This window comes from Panthera uncia, chromosome D4 (assembly GCF_023721935.1).
Source record: "Panthera uncia isolate 11264 chromosome D4, Puncia_PCG_1.0, whole genome shotgun sequence".
Classification (NCBI taxonomy): Eukaryota; Metazoa; Chordata; class Mammalia; order Carnivora; family Felidae; genus Panthera; species Panthera uncia.
Window position 1 is genome coordinate 56297997 of NC_064807.1, and position 24402 is coordinate 56322398.

The following is a 24402-nucleotide window of genomic DNA, read 5'->3' on the forward strand; positions in this document are numbered from 1 at the left end:
GCTTGGAGTTTCTTAGTGAAAAAAAAAGAATTATTTTAAAAATTTAAATGAATATAATTGGCTGTTTGGCAGGCAATGGAGAAGGATATCTGTAACTTGCCAATAATTCAGAAAAAAATACATATATCTTTCTAGATAAATAAAGCAGTATGACAAAATGTTAGCAATGTTGAATGCAGATAGTGCGTATATGGGTAATCACTTTACTGTTTGGCTCTTCCTTAGGTGATAATATATTTTGTATATAAACCCAAACATACACATATCTTTAAAGGAATAAGTATAATGATTGCAAGAATGTACTTATAAGTTGAAGATGTAGTTGTCATTTAAATGCTTTAAAAGTGTCAATTTCCAGGCTGTTTTGAAAATAAAAATATGATTAAAAGTAAGATCAGAGGCACCTGGGTGGCTCAGTCGGTGGAGTGTCCAACTCGATTTCTGCTCAGGTCAAGATTCCAGGGTTGTAAGAATGAGCCTTACATCAGGCTCTGGCCTGAGCTTGGAGCCTACTTGAGATTCTCTCTCTCCCTCTGCCCCTTGCCCCAGCTTACGCACATATGCACTCTCTCTGTCTCAAATTTTTTAAAAAAATGTTAAAAAAGAAAGTAAGATCAGCTTTTAAATGTTTTATTTATTTATTGCTTTAAATGTTTATTTATTTATTTTGAGAGAGAGAATGAAAGAGTGCACATGCAGGCGAGTGAGTGCGAGCAGGGGAGGGGCAGAGAGAGAATCCCAAGCAGGCTTCAGGCTGTCAGCACTGAGCCCAAGGTGGGGCTCTGTCCCACCAACCCAACCATGAGATCATGACCTGAGCCTAAATCAAAAGTTGGTTGCTCAAACAACTCAGCCACCCAGGCGCCCCAAGATCAGTTTTTTGTTAACATGTCTTTTTTATTTAGAATGACCTTTTCTAGTATCAGCTCAGATTTAGTTTTTTTCTCAACAGTGCGGGATATATATGTGTGTGTGTGTGTGTGTGTGTGTGTGTGTGTGTGTGTATTCTGTTTTAGTAATTCTTTAGGAAGACATTAATTAGGAGGAATCTTTATTTTCTTTAGAAAAGAAAACAAGAATAGCTTTTAATTAACTAAATTGAATTATAGCTTTTAGGAGGTTTTTGTGGCAAAATTCCTTTTAACTTCAAAAATCCTATAATTCTATGAATATTTTAGTTTTAGATTAGGGTGTGTATTTGTTGTTTTAAGTGCTGGTTGGTCTTAGAAGTTGCATTTTTCCCTTGTGGCTGGAGCATGTGCTTCCTGCTTACTTGCCTATCTTTAGTACACATGTGACCCAAACTATTAGCCAAACCTTGATGTTTCTAATTATTAGGTAATTCTGCTTGCATATTTCTAGATTGTACCTCCTTAAAGCCAATATACATGTCTTTTAGCAATCTGTTTGGGTTTTAGTTTTATTAATTTTATAATTACAGACTCTTGGAATAAGAGTGCAAAATATGACACTTGTCCTTATGTGTCGTTAATGAGGATAACACCTGAGCTTTGTATTTTCATAATGTGAATATCAAATTTTATTTTGAACTAATTTACCTTTATCTGTTCCATTCCATTTCATGCAAATAAGCAGGTTTTAAACTATTTTTCTTGAAGAATAAGAAATTAGTTTAAAAACAAATTATAAATACAAAGTATTTTTAGAATCCATTGCCATATAAAAACATAAGGCTTTGGAGAGTTTTTTTTTGGATTCTAATTGTTAAATGACCCAATTAACCCATTTTAATAGCTCTAAAAAAGACAAAGACCTTTAATTACCACGTTAATTGCATTTGAATCCCTTCTCCCCATTCTTAATGAAGGCATATGAATTGATGTCTATTTGAAGACATTTATTTCTTGAAAAATATGCAGTGTTAAAGATTCTAACAAGTTTCAAAGGAAGGAAAATGTGTGCCAATGTAATAATGGCTAAGGTTAAGAAGAGGGTACGGAAAATGTGATGGAGTTTAGGTCCCCTGAGCCTGTTCATGGAGGGTGGCAGCCCTCTCAAGGGAGGAAATGCACTATTACAGAGGAATGCTCCATTGGGAGGGGGAAGGGAGTTATTACCAGAAGACTTTGGGCTGCCCTCTGTAATCCCATATTGTCAGAATTATCAGAAGGCTTTTGAAAAGACTAGAAAGAAATATGTCAAAATGTCAACATAGGTTCTGGCAAGACAGTGGGACTATAGATCATTGTTCTTTTTATTTTCCAAAGCTTGGAGTTTCTTAGTGAAAAAAAAAGAATTATTTTAAAAATTTAACTTTGGGGGTCACTACATTGTAAATTGGACCTTAACTATTAAATAGGAAAAAAATAGGCTTTTATATTTATGTTTTTAATAAAACTTTCCATTGTTATTGGACTTTTAATTATAACACATTTTGTTTCTGTTCTGAAATAGACCTTTGCTCCAAGAAACTGTTTTTCAAAAATCCCCAGGCCCAAATCAGACTCTTGTCTGCCTGATTGTTTACTTTTTGCTAAGCTTGTGCTTATTGGGACCATATGTTATCCTGAGTTATCTTTGCTCACGATCAGCTGGATTTTTTGCCCTCAAATGACCTTTGTGTTAGAGGCTAGTAGAAAGTGGCGATTTCTACAGGACTTCAAAAGAGTACATCATTATCACACAGGAGAGCCTCTTTTGTGTTTTGTTTTTCTTTTTCCTACCTGCCCTCCCCATTCTAATGAGTAATGAGGCTGGGGACATAACTAAATCTTAGAAGATGGGGGTGGGGGGAAGCTTAGCATGGCATGGCAGGGAAGAAAGGGTGTTTTAAGAAAGCCTCATGAGTGATTGCCCCCCTCTCCCCTCGAATTAAAGTTTCTAAGAAAGTAACTATAGCTTTACAAACAAGGGACTTTTTCTTCTTCTGATTTAGTGACGTTTTTATATTCTTCAGAATTTGTAAGTCAAGCGTTTAGAACTTGAAGCCACTTTTTTTTTCATAGAAATAATATTGGAAAGCCAGCCCCACAATTGTCTTCTATGGAACAAAACTATAGTAATATGCCAGTAGTATCATATACTCTGACACTGTTTTATAGAGAACAATTTCCAGTTTTGAATGTAGAAGGCTTTCCTTGTAAGATCTAAAGAGGACTTATTTTATTCATCTATTTATTCTTTCCTTCCCCCCCATACAAATCCTACCTTCACTAAAAAAGCTCTTCTTTCATCTATTTTGTGTAATGAAATTGTATAGATTGCATTTGAAGAGATTATGTTGCAAATTTCTGTTTTAAACTATTGTATCAGATCCAGCTGTCTGAAATATTTTCATCTTCTTGTCTCTTTTGACAGCTCCTGATCAATCCAGCTAGCTGTATCTTTTTTCCAGTCAGGTCCACTCTAGAATAATAACATGTCCCTGCTGATTATCTTTATAGCCAATTTATGCATTTCCTTAGGCTTGTAATGCTGCTTGGCAACATTTCTCCTTTCCTCTAATTTCATGTTTCTCAAATTGGTATTCTGAAATTTAGTAAGTGGCATGAAAAAAATGTTCTGTGCTCTGAGAAGTCTGTCTACTTGGATCCCTTTTTGGGAGATTAATAATATACAAACATATTAAAGGCTTTGGTCCTGCAGTAAGGAATTCTCTGTAACTTTTTTTAGTCCTTATTTCCCAGTTTATTTGAACATGAAATTTTTCTCCTGAGGGATAGATACTAAAAGTCATGAGTAGAATACAAGTTTGAGGGACCTATTTACAGTTGCCTTTCTCTATTCTCTGAAGTGACTGTTCCACACTTCTACAATTTCACCTCAAGCCCCCAACCCCATCTCAACCCTTTTTGTTTTCAAACCTAATCTGTGTTTCACTAAAGAAAAATGGAGGCTGTCAGCTTTCCTCTTAATTTATTAGTGAGTGACCTTATATCCTATCCTCTTGTCTAGACTTTGTTCTACCATCAGACCGGATAAAGTCAGAGAACATAACATTTATTCACTGTTGTATCCCTAGCCCCAAACTCAGTGCCTTTTCTTTAACCCACATCCCTTTCCAGCAATCACCTCATTTCTCAAATCTCCTATTTCTTCCACAACTGTGTGTATGACAGTTCAGTTCTGACACTAACCACCCAGAGTTAGAACAGACTCTACAGGTTAAAGGGCATGATGCCGAACAACACAACACTTACCCCAGATACGAGCCACACTTAGGAGTCCCCAGGCCACCCACACTTCTGAACAACTGGCTATAAATCCGGGCTTCCCGCAACCACCCCAGAATCAGTAATTCACTAGAATGATGCATAGAGCTCAGGGAAGCGTGATAGTTATGATCACAGTTTTATTATCAAGGATACAAATCAGGAAGACCAGCCAAATGAAGAGACATACACAGAATGAGGTCTGGGAGGAAATGCAGAGCTTCTGTGCCTTCTCCTCATAGAATCACCCTCCTGGCACACTAGCATCTTCACCAACTAGAAAAGGTCCCCTGAGCTTTGATATCTAGTATTCATTAGAATTCCATCATATAGATAGACATGGTTGATTGGATTATTGGCCATATGGTTAAACTTGATGTCCATTTTCCCTGTCCTGCTGGAGGTTGGGCTGATGTCCTGTGGCTCAAAGCCCCAGCCTTCTAAACATAAGGCTAGTCTTTCTGGCTAGGCCAGTCCCCATCCTGAAGCTATCTGAGGGGGGAGTCCACCTCACTGGCATAACAAAGATACAGCTATTACTCTAGAAATTCCCAGGATTTAGAGTCTTTCTCCAAGGAATCAGGGACAAAGGCCAACTAAAAAGGGGAGGGAGAGTTTTCTTAACTTGATCCTGCTTCCTCCTGTAACTGCTACTCTCTTTTTCCCTCCCATTTCTGCCAGACTTCTTGAGAGCCTATATTTGTTGTCTATACTTCCACACCTCTGGTTTACTCCTTAGTATCATTCACTTCTACTCCACAGAATACCTTTTGAGGATTACTAAGTGGCCATTTCCTTTTTTGATTCTTTCCTTTTTTGTTTCTTCAATCTAACTTGTATGTTTGGGTGCATGACACTCCTCCCTCTTCTTAATGCTACTCTCTCGAGGCTGACCTACCCCTCTGACTGTTGCATCTCTGTCTCTTTCCTTGTTCCTTCCCATGTCTCAGATTTTGTGTTTTTTGAATTTGGTGCTGTGGTCACTTCTCACTAGAACTCTCCCTAGACAATGTCACTCGTTTCCATGTACTATACCTCCTTTATACTGATGACTTCCAAATTGGATCTTTAGGCTTGACTTTACCTGCAATCCAGGCTTGAATTTTCTGATTTTACTGGAATTTCCATCTGGGTGTCCAATAGGAACCTTATATTTAACATGTCCAAAACAAAATTCACTTCCTTTTTATCGCTTAGTCTTACATTATAGGCACAATAATAGAATCTAGCCTATAGAGTAATTATAAGGATTGAATGAGGTGTAATGCATAAAGCAAATTTAGTAAAATTCTGGCACACAGAAAGTATGTATGACCATCTCCACTGTTAGTCTGCAAGCTTCTTTAGGGCAGGGACGATGTCCTCAAACCCAGCACTGGCCTTGGCTTGTGATAGGTATGTGGTAAAAGTTTGTTGAGTTAAAATGAATAATAATCTGTTGAATAAGTGTTTTGTGTAGCCATCTGATTTAGTTTAATCATCTTTTTAAATTAACAGTGGGCAACATCTGGTGTTTATTTTTTCTCCTAGGTGCACTGTGTTGTAATCATTCAAAGGATAACCAAATGTGCCATGACGTATGTGAACAGGTAAGCTTATATAATAATTGTTAAGGCTATTGGTTATGTAACTGTTTATGTGAAGTATAATTGTTTCGGAGAAATCTGTTGGACAGCACCTTAACCAAGTGATCACAGTTCACATCACCAGTAATGGAACAAATTAATGTGTGTCTGCTGACATGATGCACTGAAAAGGAGCACAGCATCTTTAGTAGGATTCCTGCCAAAAATGCATAACCTGAATCATTGAGGAAACAATAGGGCAAACCAAGATTGAGGGATATTCCTCAAAACAACAGCCTGAAGTCTTCAAAGTTATCAGTGTTAAGAAACTTCAAGATTAAAGGGAACTACAGAGATATGACACTAAATGCAATATATGATCCTGGAATTTAAAAAAAAATGCTATAAATAACGTTATTGGGATAAATTGGTGAAATTTGAATATGGGCTCTAGTAATAATGTATCAATGCTGTGATCCTAAATTTGGTGATTGTATTGCAGTGACATAGGACAGTGTCCTTGGTCTTGGGAGATAACATGCTGGGATTTAGGAATAAATGATCATGTCTGTAATGAATTATAAAATGTTCCAAAATAACAATAATATCTGTGTATGTAGAGAGAGTTAAAGCAAATGTTGCAAAATGTTAATAATGAGTAATCTACATGAAGACTATGTGGGTGTTGTACTGCTCTTCAAACTTTACTGTGAATTTGAATTTTTCTGGTTGAACCTTTTAAGTAAAATTCCACTGAGACAATACCTGGTCATAAAGTCTGCCTTTCTTTCATCCCCTTGGTTGTGTAGTGGTGGCCTTGGCACTTGAGAATGAATGGCCTCAATTGCCTTTTAAAGAGTTTTCAATAATGTAGATTTTGTCACTGCCTAAAATTTAGAGAGCTACCTAACTGGGATTAAAACTTCTCTCAAACAATATTGTGAATTTAGAAAGATTTTGCAAGATACTCTCTAATTATAAAACAAGACAGTGACTCAGCTCATGTAGGTAACTGCTAGAGACTTCATGTCAAAACAATATAGCAAATTAAGTTTTCTGCAAATTTACTGCCAGAACAGTAGCTTTTAAAAGCAGAAATGTTCCCTAGATAGTGTCACCATAAGGGAGCTTTTAAAAAAGTTCTGCTGCTTTTGGAAACACTGCTTTCCTAACTTTGCTTATTTAATGAATAATTCTGGTCATTTATCCTGTAGAGTTTCTCACAATCTGAATTATGCTGTTTGTAACCCATGATATCATTTAATGTGTTCCTCTTTCCTCTGTATGTCTTAGTAAGTGGTAGGTAGATTTAAAGCAGGGCTATCCAGAGAGCTTTCTGCAGTGATGAAAATATTCTGTATCTGTGTGATCCAATATAGTAGCCACAGCTATATGTGCCAGGTAAACATTTGAAATGTGTTTAAAGAAGTTGAGGAAAGGTGTGCCTAGGTGGCTCAGCCAGTTAAGCATCACTTTTGGTTTGGGCTCAGATCATGATCTCATCGTGGGTTCAAGCTCTGAGTCAGGCTCCTCACTGACAGTGTGGGGCCTGCTTGAGATTCTCTCTCTCCCTCCCTCTCTCTCTGCCCTTCCCCACTTGTTTGCACTTACTCCCTCTCTCTGTCTCTCAAAATAAATAAATAAACTTAAAAAAAAAGAGAGATTGAAGAGAAAGAGAAGTTTGAGGAACTGAGTTTAAATTTTATTTGATTTTAACTGATTTGAGTTTGAATTTAGATGGTCACACATGGCTAGCAGTTACCTAATGAGACAAGTCCAGAGGCTTGATAAGATTCAGGTTAGGTTTTTGTTTTGTTTTGTTTGTTCAGCAGATCTTACTTATAATGTTTGTGTCTGGTTGTCTCTTTTTGTAATTAACATTACAGCCATTCTTGATAATTGCCTAAATGCATTAATTCACTAGGGGTTGCAAAATGGTGATATTCTAGCTCTTGTCACTTATTAATTATAGTTGATAGTTTGGGAGAAAAATGGCTATTAAAACTAACTGGAGATAAATCCTTTTTCATTGTCCTTAGCATTCATGGATTTCACAGTCTTGACTATTTGCAGGTAACCATGAAGTTCTGTCTGATACATGTAATGGTTTATAATTTACTGAGACATCAAATTGTAATCACATTAATTAAAGTTCTATTTTGGAAGAGAGCCAGTTAGCCTGGTAAACAAACTTGTCAGCTCCTCAGCATCTTTATTAAAAATGACTTTGTGCCTCCTGAAATCACTGCTGCACTATATGATAACTAACTTGGATGTAAATTAAAAAAATAAATTAAATAAAAATGAAAAATAAAATAAAAGCCCCTACCCCCCCCCCACCATGACTTTGTCTCTATTTAATGCCATTTTATGGAAGTTTGTGCCATAATGCTATTCACAAATTTGTTCGTCACTGATATCAAGGATATGACGTAATCTGTTTTACATTGTCATCAGTTAACTAAAAGCAGTTTATAGAACAGTTTAGAATGAACTTTTTTTTCCTTTTCTGTTTTCTTCTTTCTTTTTCTCCTTTGTTCTCCAACAGATTTGGTAGCCCGGTTTTCTCCATTTTTGGTCATTACAAAAGGGTCTAGACTTGCATATATGGACTTTCTTGATTATTTGCCAAACTAACCAACCTTTTAAGAGATGTTAGCTCAGCTTAATTTAGATCTTTCAAAAGGTTTTCCATTTATAAAAGGAAGTTGGAAAATATTCTAGACAACTGATAAGTATAGAGGACAATAAATTTTGCCCATTCTTATTTCTTACCAAAAAAAATGCCACAAAAACCTTCTGTTTTGTTTTGTTTTGTCAAATAGATATTCTCCTCAAAAAGTGAATCCCGACTAAAGCATCTGTTACAGCGAGCCCCAGATTATTGCCCTGAAACAATGGTAGGTCTTGTTTAACTTAACTATGGAAGCTTTTGTCTAAATGAAGCCATCTAATGAGTTAACTCCTTGATTCAGGAAATTTTTCAAAATGGTTTGAGGTTGTGATCAGATTAAAATGTTCGATTTAGCAAGGTACTTTAAAAAGATCATCACACAGATTGCTCGGTAGATACTATCTTTCATCTTTTATCATTTATCCTATGATGTAGTTATAAAAATAATATTAAATGTACATGTATTGCAGTCTTTAAATTTCATTATAAAGTTTATCTGGAATTTGGAATTTTACTCATTATTTTGACAATTTTATGAAAACCATAGTAACTAAATCTTATTTTGATTTTCAAAAGTTAAATTTGGGGTAAGGGGAAATGTGTGACTTCTCATTATTCCTATCTTCCCATTTTTTGGTGTACTATAGATATATTGGCTTGCCTGTCTGAATCATGTAACTTAACATGTCTCCAGTGCTGGGGCCATTCTCAGTGTTCGGGATATTCATGGGCTAGGCTCAGGAAGTCTGAGCTTACATGAGACAGCCTTTTTAGATACGGTAGCTTGCATTATGTGAGGCGGGAAATGTTGATCAAACAATTCTGACTGACACATTTGCCTTTACTCGCTCTACAGACACTTTGTCTTTTGCTTAGAAACAGTGATTCCAGTAAGCATCCTGAGAACCCAGACTCCTCATTAGTGCTCTTAGATGGGAAGATGGGAAAAGAGCAAGCAATATTTTTGCATCTCAGTTTTATTTTTTCCCCCTGAATAGCTGCTTGATACTCATGTAGTCTTAGAACATTGATTAAATAGAGACAAACATAATCAAATTAGCTGTACATAATTTCTGTATGAATTGTCATATTTAGGAACTGGTTATATAAAAGCCTTTTGGTGATTACAATTTTAGGTTGAAATTTGGAGTTGTATGAATTCATCTTTGCCAGGTAAGCAATAGCTAAATAACATTTGGCATTTTATCTTTAAAAACTTATTTTGTGATTGTAAAATCTGTGTCTTAGTCCTGTAACCTAATGTATCCCCTTGAGTTCCTATCTTCTCTTTTTGGTAGGCACTCAAATTTTCAAATGTATAATTTATTCTCATTCACTCAGTAATTAATTGTGCTCTTGTCTCTACTTCTACCATTCTAGTGAAACTGGTCTTTGCAAGTTCACCGGGATCTCATGGTACCTAAATCTTTTGGCCTTTTCTCAGTACTTACCACCTTTGACTGCCTTGCAGCACTGTTGACCATTACCTCCTTATGACTCCACCTTGGCCTCATGCCCTTATCCTCTCTTACCTCCCCTCTCCCCCCATAAGGACTTGGGTCATTCCTTCCCTTTTCTGTCCACACTTACCCTGATAATTGCTTTCCTTCCCAGAACTGTTAACTAATCAGCCCTGGGAAGACAACCTTCAAATCCAAGTTATAGCTCATGACTTCTAGACATGTCTACCTGGATCTCTGCATCCTGGTGACAACTGAAGTGCAAACCTAAAACCAGACTCATAACAGCCTGTCTTGTGAATGACACTAGACTGGAATCCCTCAAGTTACCTTTGATTGCTTTTTCTTTTTAGCTCTATTGACTCTCCCCTTGGAAAATCTTGCATCTGTCCTTTCTACTCCTACCAGTATTGTTATGCTCTTGGGGTAGACTGTTGTAACAACCTTGTAGGTGGTATTTCAACATATCATAGCTGTCCTTCCCGGCTCCTTCAAAAAGAAGAAAATCTCTCTGGGGATATCCACTTCCATCAAAATAAAGCTCAGACTCCCTAGCCTGGCATTCACAGTCTTACAGTTCTGATTAAAGCCAGTGCCTTAAAAGGAAAAAAGGAAGTGTATTTTATGTATCTCTGAACTCTAAAGGCTTTCACACTGTTTGAAGTTTGTATTTCAAACAAGTTGGACTATTTGCCTTCTTGGAATCGGCCATATCCTTGCTTGTTCTCTCAATTATCCCTCTACCTAATGTTCTGGAATTATTCGTATATAATATATATCTAAGATAGTATACCTCCATGTGTAATCTCCATAATTGGGTAAATCATATATTTTATCTATTTCATAGCCCATACAATACCTAATGGAGTCCTTTGTACATAATATTATAAATGCTTATTGGACAATTTAATAGTTTCTAAGAGGCTACTAGGTGTATGGAAGCAGCAGTATACTGCAGTAGGGTATAAAAGTTCACAGAATTTATGACCTACATTGGTTCCATTCAAAATAATGAAAATGTGAGTGATTCTGAAAGTAAGCACCAGAGATTTAGAGGAAACTGTACTAAGCAATGGGGCTAGATGCAAGTCTCTTGCCCTTTGTACCATTAAAACATGTAGGGATACAGAAGCTTATGATACTCAGTATTTCTAGCCAATTTTAAAAATTGGTGTGGTTTATAATTTTGAGAGCTTTGTCCATCTGCAGGCCATTTGTTTACTTTTGTTTTTTAGCAGAATGTTTCTATTTGTTGTGTTAAGTCCTAATTTCATTTGGAGAACTATGTTAGCTATTGCATTGAATTCTTTATACCTTCAATTTAATATATTATTATATTAAATAATAATATAACTTAGATGTGAATTTGCAGACATATGTATTACATGGAAGCAGTGTAAAATATTTCTGAAAATAGATAAGGTGAAATTTGCCACATGCCTATGAGCATATGTCTTTTCTCTTTTCATAATTACTACTTGTGTCTCCTAATTTTATCCTAGGAGTCATTCGTTGACATTTATACTTGCAAAAGTGGATGTAAAAAATTCATTAGAACACTTTTTATAATTGCATCACCTTTCAATATCACAGTAATTTGGTTGGAGAACAGCTGCTGAGTATAAACTGCAACAGAGTAGTCATTTTGCCCCATAATTAAGTGTACCCACCAAAGTCCATTCTTACCCACAGAAGATGTATTTTTCTGTTCAATAAGTATCAATTTCTAAACAGCATCATAGGTTTTACACCATTCTAGTTACTTAATATTTTGAGTACAATAATCCTTATGCCCTTTTTGTTTGTTTGCATGTTAAGTTAAATTGGAATCTTTGCCTCTGATTCACAGTCTTTGCCTCTGATTCACTCTCCTTATTTTCCTTAACCTGTGTGTCCTGTAGAGATGCTGTTTACCCAAGAGGGAGAGTGGTCTAAAGAGAGTTTAGGGTGGGCAGAGGGAAGAGAGAAAAAAAACAGAGCACCTGGTAATTATGCTGTAAGGGCCTCTGAGAAGACTGGCAGCATTGGGAGTAAGCAGGGGAGGAGGGCCTTAATAATTTCGAGGCCTTGTTATCTGAGCTAGTTTTCCTGTAGACACCTGCTTTGACTTTTACTGGTATCCACGAACCAATTGGGCATGCCATTTGTGTTTCTTACTCCTTATGACCGAAACATTTGAACTTTTTGTTTTTAAGGTGTGTTTAAGAAGTCTGACGGCTGGGTTGGCTTAGGCTGCTGTGAACTGGCTATTACCTTGGAGTGTCGACAGGCATGCAAGCAGGTAACATGGCAATCAGGCTCGTGAGCAGCATGGGATACAGTTTGAGTATTAGCTGCGTCTGTGTCTTGGACCTTGCCTACCTCATACCTTTGGAGGGGTGACCCATAAAAACTACAAATTTAGCATTTCTTACATAGACCACTTCCTTTTAGACTTGCTGCTTTCTCATTTGTGGCTGCTGCATGTAAGACACTCAACCTTCTCTTATTCTTTCTTAACTTTTCTCTGCCCTGCAAAGAAAGAACATTACAGGAGCCGAGGCCTTTTGTACTTTCCTGTGGTCATGCTTAGTCAGTGCTGAGTGACTCCGAATGGTTGTGTAAATTTAGAGTATGCTTGGATGAGAGCAGATGACACAGCTGGCTTATTTCGCTTTCATCTTCCGTTCTCTCTTTCATCATGGGTTTACCCTGGGCATGTTCTTTTATCCCTTCTCTGCTCCTGAGGTGAGCATGACTCCTACGGTGAACTGTGACTTCTCTTTGATCTGATAGATCTCTGGTCCAATTCAAGTTGAGTTCTTCCTCACTGTGTATATTTTCATAGTGGCTCCTCAGAGTGCTGTGGGAGAACTGGTCTCCTAGCTCCTCATACTCCCAAGCGGTGAGAGTAGATTTAAGTGGGAAATTTAGATGGACCTGAAATCACAGCTGGAGAGCCTTCTCTTACTTTCTTCTTCTAGTGACTGGTTTCTGGACCAGAGTACATGAGACATGGTGTCACCTTTACTTTCATACAGACCACTGTGCTGTTTAGCCTGAGCAACACTCTTTGAGCAGTGTACAGTCTAGTGATCTGCTGCTGTCCTCCAGCCATTGAGGTGAAGCTGAGTTGCAGAGGCTTGAACTGTAATGGATGGGGGGTGGGAGGGTGCATAAAGAGAATTACATAAAAATTACTTTTGTTAATTGCCTGACAAAGCCTTTTCCTCTTTAGTTGCCCCCTCCATTGCATATGGATCTTTGCTGAGGAAATTGGCTCGTAAGTCAGTAGGAGAATTTAGAATATGAAGGGTTAAAGAAAAAGCAAAATATAAATGCCCTGGCAGAGCTTCACAAGAAAATTTGCTACAGAGTGGATTTCAACTAAGGAAAAAAATTCTCTGATTTACATTTTCTTCAAAGTCATCTAGTTTCTGAAATAACAAAAGGACCCTGTTATTATGTGAGATTAAAGCCATAAAAGAGCAAAGCTTTAGCATATCGGGTAGGTTCTGGGGCTGATGTTTATTTTAAAGAACTTGGATGAAATTTGTTTGTTGTATTTTAGGAACTTTTAAATATTAGAGCATAAGGTTTTTCTTGATGAAGTAAAGAATAGCAAACCAAGTAACATATATTAATTTGTGTTCTTTTTGTCCTGTGTTGAATAGCATGTGTAATAAATTAATGGAGAAATTTGTTATCTTTTAGGCATCTTCAAAAAATGATATTTCCAAAGTTTGCAGAAAAGAATATGAGGTATGCATTTGATTTAACAACTTTGGATAGACCAATTCAGATAGTATCAGAATTGATAAAAATCACTTAAATTTTCAAAATGAATTTATTCTTACATAAATTACCTTTTACTTTACAGAAAATACAGCCTTATTGACAAAATGTAGCCTTATCATTCACCTTGTTTAGAAATGTCATGACTTTAATTGACTTGTCAAAATTGAACATTAATTTTAAAGAAATGCCCTGTTAACTATACATGAGTTAAAAATAAAATCTTAAAGTTAAAAAAATATTTTTCGAGAAATGTCTAAATCACATATACAGAGGCTTTAACCTATATTGTATTCATAACAGCAACTGGTTATACCCAAGTGTAAAATAGTTTTTCTAAAGTTCCATATCCTCTTTTGCCCCCTTTCCTATGCCTTGATCCATGCAGGTATCCGTCTTTATTAACTGTCTCTAATTGGAAGAAATAAAATCACACTGCCAGTGTGAGTAGCTTCAAACTTTTGCAGCTCTCGCATTTGGTGGAAAAAAGTAGTAAATTACAAAGGCTGTATTAAATCTGAAGGATTCTTGTCTCCCAATGGTGGTATTTCAAGCACTGTGGTATGTAGATGGGCAGTTCCTAGGGAGGAGGTAGAGGAGGTATTTCATGTCATGCAAATATGTACAGAAGATTGTCCCTGATGTGAAAAAGCTCCTCATTGGACTACTTCCTTCAGTTTCTAGAAGTCCATTGTTAAATGCGACATTATTGTTTTACATAGCCTAAGACCATACAGTTAAGGATACTTACATGCATATTCCTCATTCATCATTTTACCTATAAACATTGGGATTCCTATTGCTTTTAATAGCTGTATTCTCTTGGAGAAGAAAGATAGAACAGGTCTCTTGACAGCTTCTAGATTATAGTTCTTTTTTTTCTTTTCTCAATGCCTATAATTATATCTCTTGATTAATATTTTTAAATTGGAAAAATCTTACCATTTGTCCGTTTGTACTGTTTGCTAAGTTATATCTGTTTCTCTGAAGACAAATTTCCAAATTAATTGCAACTCTCCTCTGTTCTTATGAAAAGGAGCCTTGCTGCAAAGAAATAAAAGAGCTTTCTTTTTTTTTCTTATCTCTCTACCTTTAAAATAACTAGTATTAGTTTCTCTTGAACAAAGTGGCTAACTGTGATAATTCCTTCTTTTCTCCCACATGATGTCTGACACTGTCCATCCTCTGTAGCCTGTCCTCCATTATTTTAGTGTGCTTCCTTCTCTTGTCTGGATTTCTGCATTGCCCTAGGAAGTCTGCCAGTATGTGTTGATGAAGGACGGGACAGGAAAGGTAAGAGAGATAAGTTCTGTCCTATGAGAGAAATACTAAGGATAGTTTACTTTTCCAGTCTATCCTCCCTTACTGGCCTAGAATTAAGCAACTATTTTCAAAAAATCTATGCCGAGAGGGTTCTTTTACACATGTGTGTATGTGTGTGTGTGTATATATATATATATATATATATATATATATATATATATATATACACACACATATATATATATGTGTAAAATATATATGTAAAATACATATATGTACTATAATATATGTAAGAAATATACATATGTAATATAAATCCATTAAAAACTGACCCTATAAATTATTAAAGATAATTCAAGACAATTTGATTTCTTATGTATTACTTAGAAATCAAAGAGAGACAAGAGCACTTTAATGCAGAAGGAGGGTTCTGTATTATAAACCCCAAATAACAGTCACTCTCATGAGTATTAAAATCTAGCCTAAAGATAATGACTATTTGTTATAAAGTGAATTGGGTAAGTTTGGTGTAGTGCAACCTGTTTTAACGGGATTGGTTGTTTATCACCGTAAGAATAATTTATAAAATTAGGCTTTTAATATTTTTTCCTTGACACTGGAGTGGTCCTTGGAGTGAACTTCGGATATGTGAGCTATTCCTTTAGGCTAACAATTTTAGGAGTTAGCATTTACCCTGAAGTAGGTTGTATAGTTTGATTAGAGAGATTCAGAGAATGAGTAATTTTATTTGAGCAGATTTCCTGAGAAATTTACTTATATGCATAAAGTTAAAAAAACTTTAATGCCATTTAAAATTCTGTTTTGTTCCAACCAAGCTAAGATAAACCAGTTAAATGTAAAGCATTGTTATGTCTGATTTTATAGCATCTAGTTTCTTATGCGAAACAACATTTATTGAATACCGAGGGGTAGTGCTATATATTAGAAAGAGCATAAACTTTGGAGTTATACCTAATTCTGAATTCTAGTTAAGCTACTTACTTCTTACTAAAGAATTATATCTAACTGAGTGAAAAATTAAAATATATACTGTCCACACAAATCAGAAAGCAGAGTGAGCATGTTTGGTATATTTTGGTAAAAAGACTGTGGATCAAAAGCACGGTAGCAAAAATGTACATGGCTTGTGCAGGGGACAGAAAGAAAACGGGCCTATTTAGGGCTGTGAATCTGTCCTTGGATAGGCAAAAATCAGACCAGATCCTGGAAAGATGATATTTTAGGGCTCAGGTCATCATGAAGTAGAGGGGGATGATGAAGATTCTGTAATAGGCCAAAGTAACAAGTCCATATTTTAGAAAGCTAAAGCCTTAGTTGTGTGCATGCTAAGTTTTAGATCCCCCAGACCCCTCTAACTTAGCTAAAAGTAGATAAGGCACAAAACTAGGATGATAACAGTAGAACCAAGTATTCAGGAATAACTCAGAGATTTGAAGGCAGAATCCATCAATAGCATTTGTTATGGTGGGTTGAATAGAGGAGATAATATTCAGGGAAATAGTAAAAAAAAAACCAATTATTTGTGAATTGGGAGGTAGACCCAAAGAAATTGTATGGACAGGCAGCATAGAAGGACAGACTGAAAGAGAGTTTAAGGGTTGTGGGAGATAAAATGTCCTAATTGGAATACTAGAAGAAAAGAGAATATGGGACAGAGGCAATATTTAATGAAGCCCAACAAATCCCCAGCAGGATTAAAAGGGAAAAAAAATGCATATATTACAGACATACCTCATAGCCAAAGATCTTAAAAGCAGTCAGAAAAAAAAAAAGACTGCCTTCAAAGGAGACTAACAGCTGATTTCTCAATAGCAACAGAGGAAGCCAGATGCAGTGGAATGACACCTAAACTGTTCTGAAAGAAAGTAATTAATCAACCTAGAATTCCATATCCAGTAAAAATATTTTTCAAGAAAGAGGGCAAAATGAAGGTCTTTTCAGACAGCAAAACAAAGAATTGCTATTACTGGATCCTTTCTAGAAGTCCTTCTCTAAAGGAAGTTGTAAAATGTCTTTTTTGAGATGCAAAAGATAATGGGAGAATGATGAAAATACAAAGTGGCTAAATTAAAATACAGATTATAAAAAACAATAATAAATGATGTATTCAGTTTTTAAATAAGTAACAAGTAACAGTAACAAGAGCCTATTATGTTGGGAAAGGAGTTTAAAGAAATGGAGGGATATTGAGTGTTAGGTGTTTTTAAATGTAAAAACCCGTATCTCAGAGGTAGTGCATACAGGACTAAAGAGAGCAAGAATGATCATGCCCAAATCAACCATGACGTAACCCTTGAATCTTGAGAGTGAAAAAAACCTCAATAAAAGAGAAAGTGTTCAAAAAAGTAGAGAGCTGCTTTTTGAAAATTATTTTTTTAGGGAACTGCAAGAGAAGGATCCAGAAATCGATTAGGAGGACCCTACCTGTGTTAAGTAAGAGTATTGGAATGAGATGTTCCAAGAAAAAGAGAACTAACTTCCTGTCAATGGAAATGTTCAAGCAAAGGCTTACTGGATTCACACACATATCATGGAAGGGATTTCTGCAATGGATGGGAGACTTGGCTAATCTCCCAACTCTGCAGTTCTCTTTCTGACCCAAACCTAAGAAAGAGTACTTCTTTCAGTAATTAAGAGTACTATTTTCAGAATCACACATTTTATTAGAGCCACCAGTATCAACCAGTGGCTTGATAACTCTGACAAAGACATGTTCAAGTGTCATGGGCATGCTTAGTTCTAGGTTTTCCATGCATTTTCACAGGCCTTGGCCTTTGGCTCACCTAGAGGTATTAGGCCACGTGGAATCATAGATGTGTGATACTAGAACCAGGGCTGGCATTCAAAATATTCAACAACTGGAATGACCGAGGCACCAACAGAACAGATGCTGGCTGTAACCCATCGGTACAGCCGCACTAGTGCACACTGCCTCATTAGAACCAAATTGCAGACTAATTCATGCTTTCTGCGAGATGTGAGACATCTGGTATATTTTTTTTACATAGTCTCTGTCTGCAAGTTGGCTGAAAATATTTTCTTCTAGCCACCAAAATGGTGATTAAAATTTTTTTGTTGTTCATAGTTTCTTTCTTGACTAAGATAAACATTAAGGCGATGTGTGGGTGATGAATTTCCAGAGAGTTGGCAATGGCTGTAGAGTGATGAGACAAACTTTAGTTTTGGGTTCATAAATCTATTTCATACCTTTATGTCAGGCTTTACTGCCATTCTTTTAACATAATGGTCATAAATATAAATACCTTTCCATTTGCTGCATGAGCCACTGAAATACAGTGATACAAATTTGTCATCAGACTTTCACATTTTTACTTGTTTCTTCCTTTCACAGATCCTTCTCTGTACTTTTCTTTATATTCTTTTTAGAAATATCATTTTCAATTCTCTCTTTCTAGATTTTTTTTTTTTTGTCCATTATTTGATGTTACTTCATTAAGAAGGTGAGAAACTATGAAAGAAAGTAGGAGGTATTTTTGTGAGGACTCACTTTTTTTTTTAACCTTAAGGCATTTAAGTTTTAAACTAAACAGTTGCTAAACAAAATTAAAATAACGTTCTGTCCTGGGGCTCTGGTTCTGTGAGAATGCGAAGATAAAATTAAGACTCTGAGTAGATATTAAAAAGAGGCTCTAAGAATCACAAAAACAAAGATGGCCAGCCTTGTGAGTTTCAGAGCCATTTCTGTCAGCACCATCCTGTCAACACACAGCTCAGTGTGTAAGAGAAAGGTGCAGATATGTGTTAATTTTTATTTTTTGAATATTCACATGTTCAAAACTAAAAATGGTGTACAATAAAAAGTCTCATTGTAACTTCCTGTACTGCAGCCACTCAGTGCCTAAAGTCACTAGAAATATTTGTGCTTATAAAAGTAAATATATATAGTTTTCCTCCATCTCCGTAGCACAAATGATAGTTTGTCACATCCCTGGATGCCAGTGTTTAGTACATATTTATGTATGCCTACACAGGCTGTACAGTGTATTCTCAGGAAATGTCACAATAAAATATTCTGCTTTAAAGATTTCTATGTATTAATTTTACTTTGTTCCTTTTTCTCTCAAATTAACCTTGATTCTAGATTTACTACCAGAAGCATAAAGGAAAGGGATGAAGAAATAGCCCTAAAAATTTAGAGATAAGGCAGGGATGTCAGGGCCAGCAGGATTCTCTGGACAGCTTGAGGCCTGCCACGCCTTATGTGATTGGATCTGTTCTACAGTGCTTTAAGAGTAGAGTAGACCATCTTACATGGCGGACGACAGTCTAGGCTGTTGATAGTCAGCTTTGGGGGATTTAGCAAAAAGAATGTGGTACTTTGCCCCATCAAAGTACAGTCTAGGCTGTTGATAGTCAGCTTTGGGGGATTTAGCAAAAAGAATGTGGTACTTTGCCCCAGCAAAGCCTTCAGGACCTAAATGTAAAGCTTCTTTTAGTTAGTTCTAAGGAAACCCCAAGAATTGGCAGAGTATAGTAATAGAAGACTGTGAATGGGAGGCTTGTAAATGACAGAATGCTGTACTGATACCCTGTATCAGAGTCAACATGAGCCGTTACCTGCAGCTGATGAGCTCCAAAAAGAGCGAAACCTATTAGGTCCTGCAGTACTGGCTTAAGATATATAAAACCTTCATTATGTTCCATTTGTATGTGGGGTTTTTTTTGGTCATATTTTGTATTAGAAGGGAATAACTCTTATTCAGTCTCTGTGCTAGAATATTTCCTCTCTTATCCTTTCTTCTCAGAAGTCACATGAATGAGATCATCCCAAAGGGAAATTGGAGTTTGATTAGATTGTGACCTGGTCTAATCTAAATGGCCAGGTTTTTCTCCCTAGGCAATCTCATCTACTTCCATAGTTTTAATTGCCCCAATATGATGACAATTCTAGAATCTTCTTTGCTAACCTCTTTCTCTGAGTTCTTGAATCACTATTGGATATGGATACTTTTGATGTTCAACTTGCATTTCAAATCAGCCGAACTGATTGTTACTTTCCATCCTTCCCTCCATCCCACTGCTACATAGCACATATGTGCACGTGCGCGTGCGTACACACACACACACACACACACACACACACGCATCCAGAACAAAAACTTACCATTTTTTTCTTACATTTCCTGTTTGGTTATTCCAGTATAGTGCTCCCAGACACATAAACTAAAAGCCTAAGAGGTATTGTCTACTCTTTCCTCTTTCTCACCACCTCCCACAAATAATTGGTTATCAAGCCCTGAAGATTTACCTCCAAAATACATCTTAAGTCGGTCTCCTTTCCAGATCCTCGGTTACTGCCTCAGCTCAGGCCCCTATACCACTTTTCTGGACTACAGTAGCTGCCAAACTAGCTTTCCTATCTAATTTCTCCTCTTATTTACTCTCTCCACTTCTCCTAAGATGATCTCTTTAAAGACCAGATATGGTCATGTCACTCCCTTACTTAAAACCCTTCAATGGCTCACCTATGGGATATAGTTCATGTTCCTCAGCCTGGTAAACTAAGCTTTTCTCCATCTAACTGCTGACTCTTCTCCTTTACACTTCAGTAGTATGCTACTTGTGATTTCCCAGATTGTTACTTGTAGTTGGACAACCTGTTTGTGCTACCTAGAATTCCCTCTCCCTGAATCCATCCTATTACCCCCTCCAGTGGTATGCTGGAGCCAGCTCCTACTAGCTAGAGAAAACTGCTTGTTAAATATTCAGGAATTTTGCCAGCCAGTTTTTAACCCGAAATCAGCCATGATGGGGCGTATTTTCACCACAAACATCAGTAAATACTACAAATCAGGACTTTCCCTCCACCCCAAGCCCTGCAAAAGTTGGTCCTAGCACACCAGTACTCCCTGTCCAACTGGCAACAACCTTTGCCTTAAATTCTGGCTTAGACGGTTCTTGAAAAACCTTCCCTGCCCAGCCTTGTTACCTCTACACACATAAAATTGACTGCTACTTCCCCTTTACTTTACATGCTTGATTATAGCATTTGTCACCTTATAGTATAATTCTTTGTTTATAGGTCACTTTTTAATACTCAACCCTTGAGTTCCTGGGGCAGAATCCACCTTTCAGTTGTCTTTGCGTCTGTCATTCATTCACTCAACCTTCACTGCACTGGGACACTTAATGTGTCTCAGGCACTGTTCTCAGGGCACAAGGTGAAAGGATTTAGCCACTGTCTGCAAGAAGCTCATAGCCTAGTCCGTGGGAAGAGACAAATAGGTCATTACAATACAGTGAGACAAGTACATTGCCAAAAGTCTGTACAAGACACATTGGAGCCTGAAGAAAACAAACAGACAATGCCCAGTGTAATGGGAAAGTCTTCACAGAGCAGGTAAGATTTAAAGGGTGAACAGAAATTTGTTGCCTGCGGATAGGTGCTATACAGTTAGTATTTTTATAGATAGAATTTTTTAACAGAAATTTTGCCATTCTGGACAGCTGAGTTACACAAGGTTCTTTGTCTCAGAGTAAATAGCAATTTTATGTGGAAACTTTGTATAAATGTCAGTGAGTTAGGCAATCTCTGAATGAGTCCAGAAAACACTGAATACTCTGTCTGTTATCGCAATAATGTGAATCAGACCATCCAAAAACTCCATAGCCTGAAACAATAACAGTTTATCATTTCTTATGACTCTACAGTCCAGGTAGGCAGTTCTGACCTGGCCAAGCAAGCTTAGCTGATTTGGGCTGGGCTCACTCATGCATCTACAATCAAGCTTGCAGGTCAGCGTGAGCCTAGCTGACTTAGGATGCTCTTAGCTAAGTCAGCTCAGCTCTCCTCCATGTGTGTCTTCTAGCCCTCTCAGTCATGTTTCCCGTGGTGATGACAGGGGCCCAAGAGAGGGAGTGGAAAGATGCAAGTGTCTGTGCAGGCCTCTGCTTGCTTCAAGCTTGCTACTATCCACTTGACCAAAAAAACCACATGGCTAAGTCCAAAGTTAATGTGAGAGAGAGAGATAGGGGGAAATGTGAAGAACTGGGGCTATCATTACAGTCACTCTACCACAAACACTCTGTGCTGAGTTCTGTTCTAGATCTTGTGTTACACTGCAGATATTACTTGCCCTTGAATTTGCTTCCAGTTGGTTGGATGCTCTGGTGATAATGAGCAAATTTCTTTGAGCAGTCTAGACCTATTAATCTTATTTTAGTTGTGGGTGTTTGTTTTTATCCAACTCTTAAAATGATATTTACTATTTGGGAGGCTGAAGAAATTGAAGAATCACTTGTTTAGCGATATTCATATCATGCTATTAAATCCTTTACATAATCTAGTCGCTTAAACTTTTTGACTAAAAAGCCATAGTGTCCACAACAAGGAAAAAACATCTTGTAGAGGTTTAAAAACATGTTTGTTTTTAAAGGGCAATTATGGAGGGGTGCCTGCCTAGCTCAGTGTGTAGAGCATGCAACCCTTGGTCTTTGGGTTGTGAGTTCAAGTCCCACATTGGGCATAGAGCTTACTTAAAATAAAATAAAGGTCACTTATTTAATATCTCCAACTTAGCATTTGATGAGCTAGATTCTTCATACGAAATGCAAAACTTCAAAGTGGGAGAAATTTCAGTCCATTTATGAAAAAGAAACATTTTATTTTTGAGGCCTTAGGAATAAAGCAGCTCCTTTACTTTTAACTAGTAGCCTTGGGAATAGGGAACATTAAATAACAGGTTATGTTTTTTTTTAATCTTTCTTTTTTTCTTTCTTTCTTTATTTTATATATGAAATTTGCTGTCAAATTGGTTTCCATACAACACCCAGTGCTCATCCCAACAGGTGCCCTCCTCAATGCCCATCACCCACTTTCCCCTCCCTCCCAGAGACTCTTAAGTAACAGTTTATAAAATGTTCTCTTTTGGGTCTTTGTCCAGAAGTAACTAAAACTTCTAAAGTCAAACTTTCTTTCTTTCTTTCTTTCTTTCTTTCTTTCTTTCTTTCTTTCTTTTTTTTACAAGATTCATGTGGTCAGTGTTTGTTTTGTTTTCATCATCCTCATCATTGGTGAGGATGGGGAGGGAGCTGGGAGAACCAGAAGCAGAAGGGTGGTGGCCAGGGAAAGGATTGAGATGAGTGGGCAAATGGAGAAATGTTAGAAAGGAGTCCCAGAAATGGAAAAGTGTGTGTGGCCGGGACAGAAAATAGATCCACGGACCCAACTTCTGAACAAGTGATTTGACCAGGAAAGTCTACCTCCCAGATGCACCCCAATGGCTCTTCACCTAAAGGAGGGTCAGTGTGGCTTGAAGGATCACATATGGTTCGCTTTACTTTGATTTTACTTTGTATTTTAGTTTTTCTGCCGGGTTTGCCCTCTGGGCAACCCAATGCTGGGTGGAAGGGCTTGCTGCAGTTCTCTCAAAACCAGCAAGAGTAGGGCAGAGAACTGGAAGTAGCTACCCGAGGAAAGATTTCATGATCAAGTATCTTTAAGGGAAATAATATTACCCTCAAGAAATTATTGTTTTCCCCACAGTTTAATGTGCTCATTCTAAAAAAGGAGACTGTTGAAAAGATATTATTCTGTGGACGTAAATGCAACCTTGAACTGGCCTCATTCAAAAGAAGAATCCAGTCTTCTTACGGTATAGTGTCATGAGAGAGCAGTCTGGGTTGTAGCCCTGGCTCTGCCCTTTGTTTGCTGTGTACATCTGTCTCCAGCTAGATAGTGAAGGCTTTTGGATTTGCAGATCTCTTGGGATCCGCCTGTGTTCTTGGGTCTCTGAGGTTGTGGTAGATCTTCATCTTGGTAACACTGTAATTTTTATCTATTCTAGAGTAAGATGAACGGAGCGGGGGAGCTGATCTATGGAGGCACAGTGGGTATAGTATTGGTGGCAAAAGGTCAGAAGAGGCTCCATACTTTAGTATAAAGCCTCAGTTACCTCCTTTGCCACCAGATGGTGACCAGACATTTCCAGGAGTTAAGAAATGTCTTAAGAGATGAAGAAATTATAAGTTAATGGTGTAACTCATTATGTGTGTCTTAAGACCTTTCAAACTAATCAGCAATAGTTTAAGCAGTAAAAAGGTAGAGTTGCTTATAGTTCATATAATAGATATAGTTAGCTAAGGTATCCTAAGGTTAAGAATCCTTTATTAAAGAGAGGGATATGATCAGAGTTTGAAATCATGAGTATGAAGTAAGCAACAGAGAATTGATGAATTCTTCAAAAACTGGTATATTTAAATGAAGGACCATTCTTTAAAACCTTAAAATTAATAAAGATAAAAATAGAGATGTAAAAATGGCATCAATACCAAAGGTACTGCCGTGTTGAAATATGAATGTTTTTAGTTTGATAAATTAAGGTAAATCTATCCTTGAAAGGTCTATCAATGAACATTAAGAGAAATGAGAGGTGATTAGGGAACATTTCTGAAGACTGGTTGTGCCATGGAGGGAGACAGTTGTGCCCTCCTACATCAGGGGTTGGCAAACT

At 37.0% G+C, this 24402-nt stretch overlaps 1 protein-coding gene across 1 annotated transcript in view; it reads left to right on the plus strand.

Annotated features, from left to right (window-relative positions):
- The window catches only part of RECK (reversion inducing cysteine rich protein with kazal motifs), an 80694-nt gene that overhangs the window by 7829 nt on the left and 48463 nt on the right, over window positions 1–24402 (plus strand). Inside the window, exons 2-6 of the mRNA XM_049626289.1 lie at window positions 5703–5761; window positions 8563–8637; window positions 9548–9584; window positions 12067–12152; window positions 13565–13612. Of these exons, the coding sequence (XP_049482246.1) occupies window positions 5703–5761; window positions 8563–8637; window positions 9548–9584; window positions 12067–12152; window positions 13565–13612 (305 nt within the window). The remainder of the gene's footprint in view (window positions 1–5702; window positions 5762–8562; window positions 8638–9547; window positions 9585–12066; window positions 12153–13564; window positions 13613–24402) is intronic.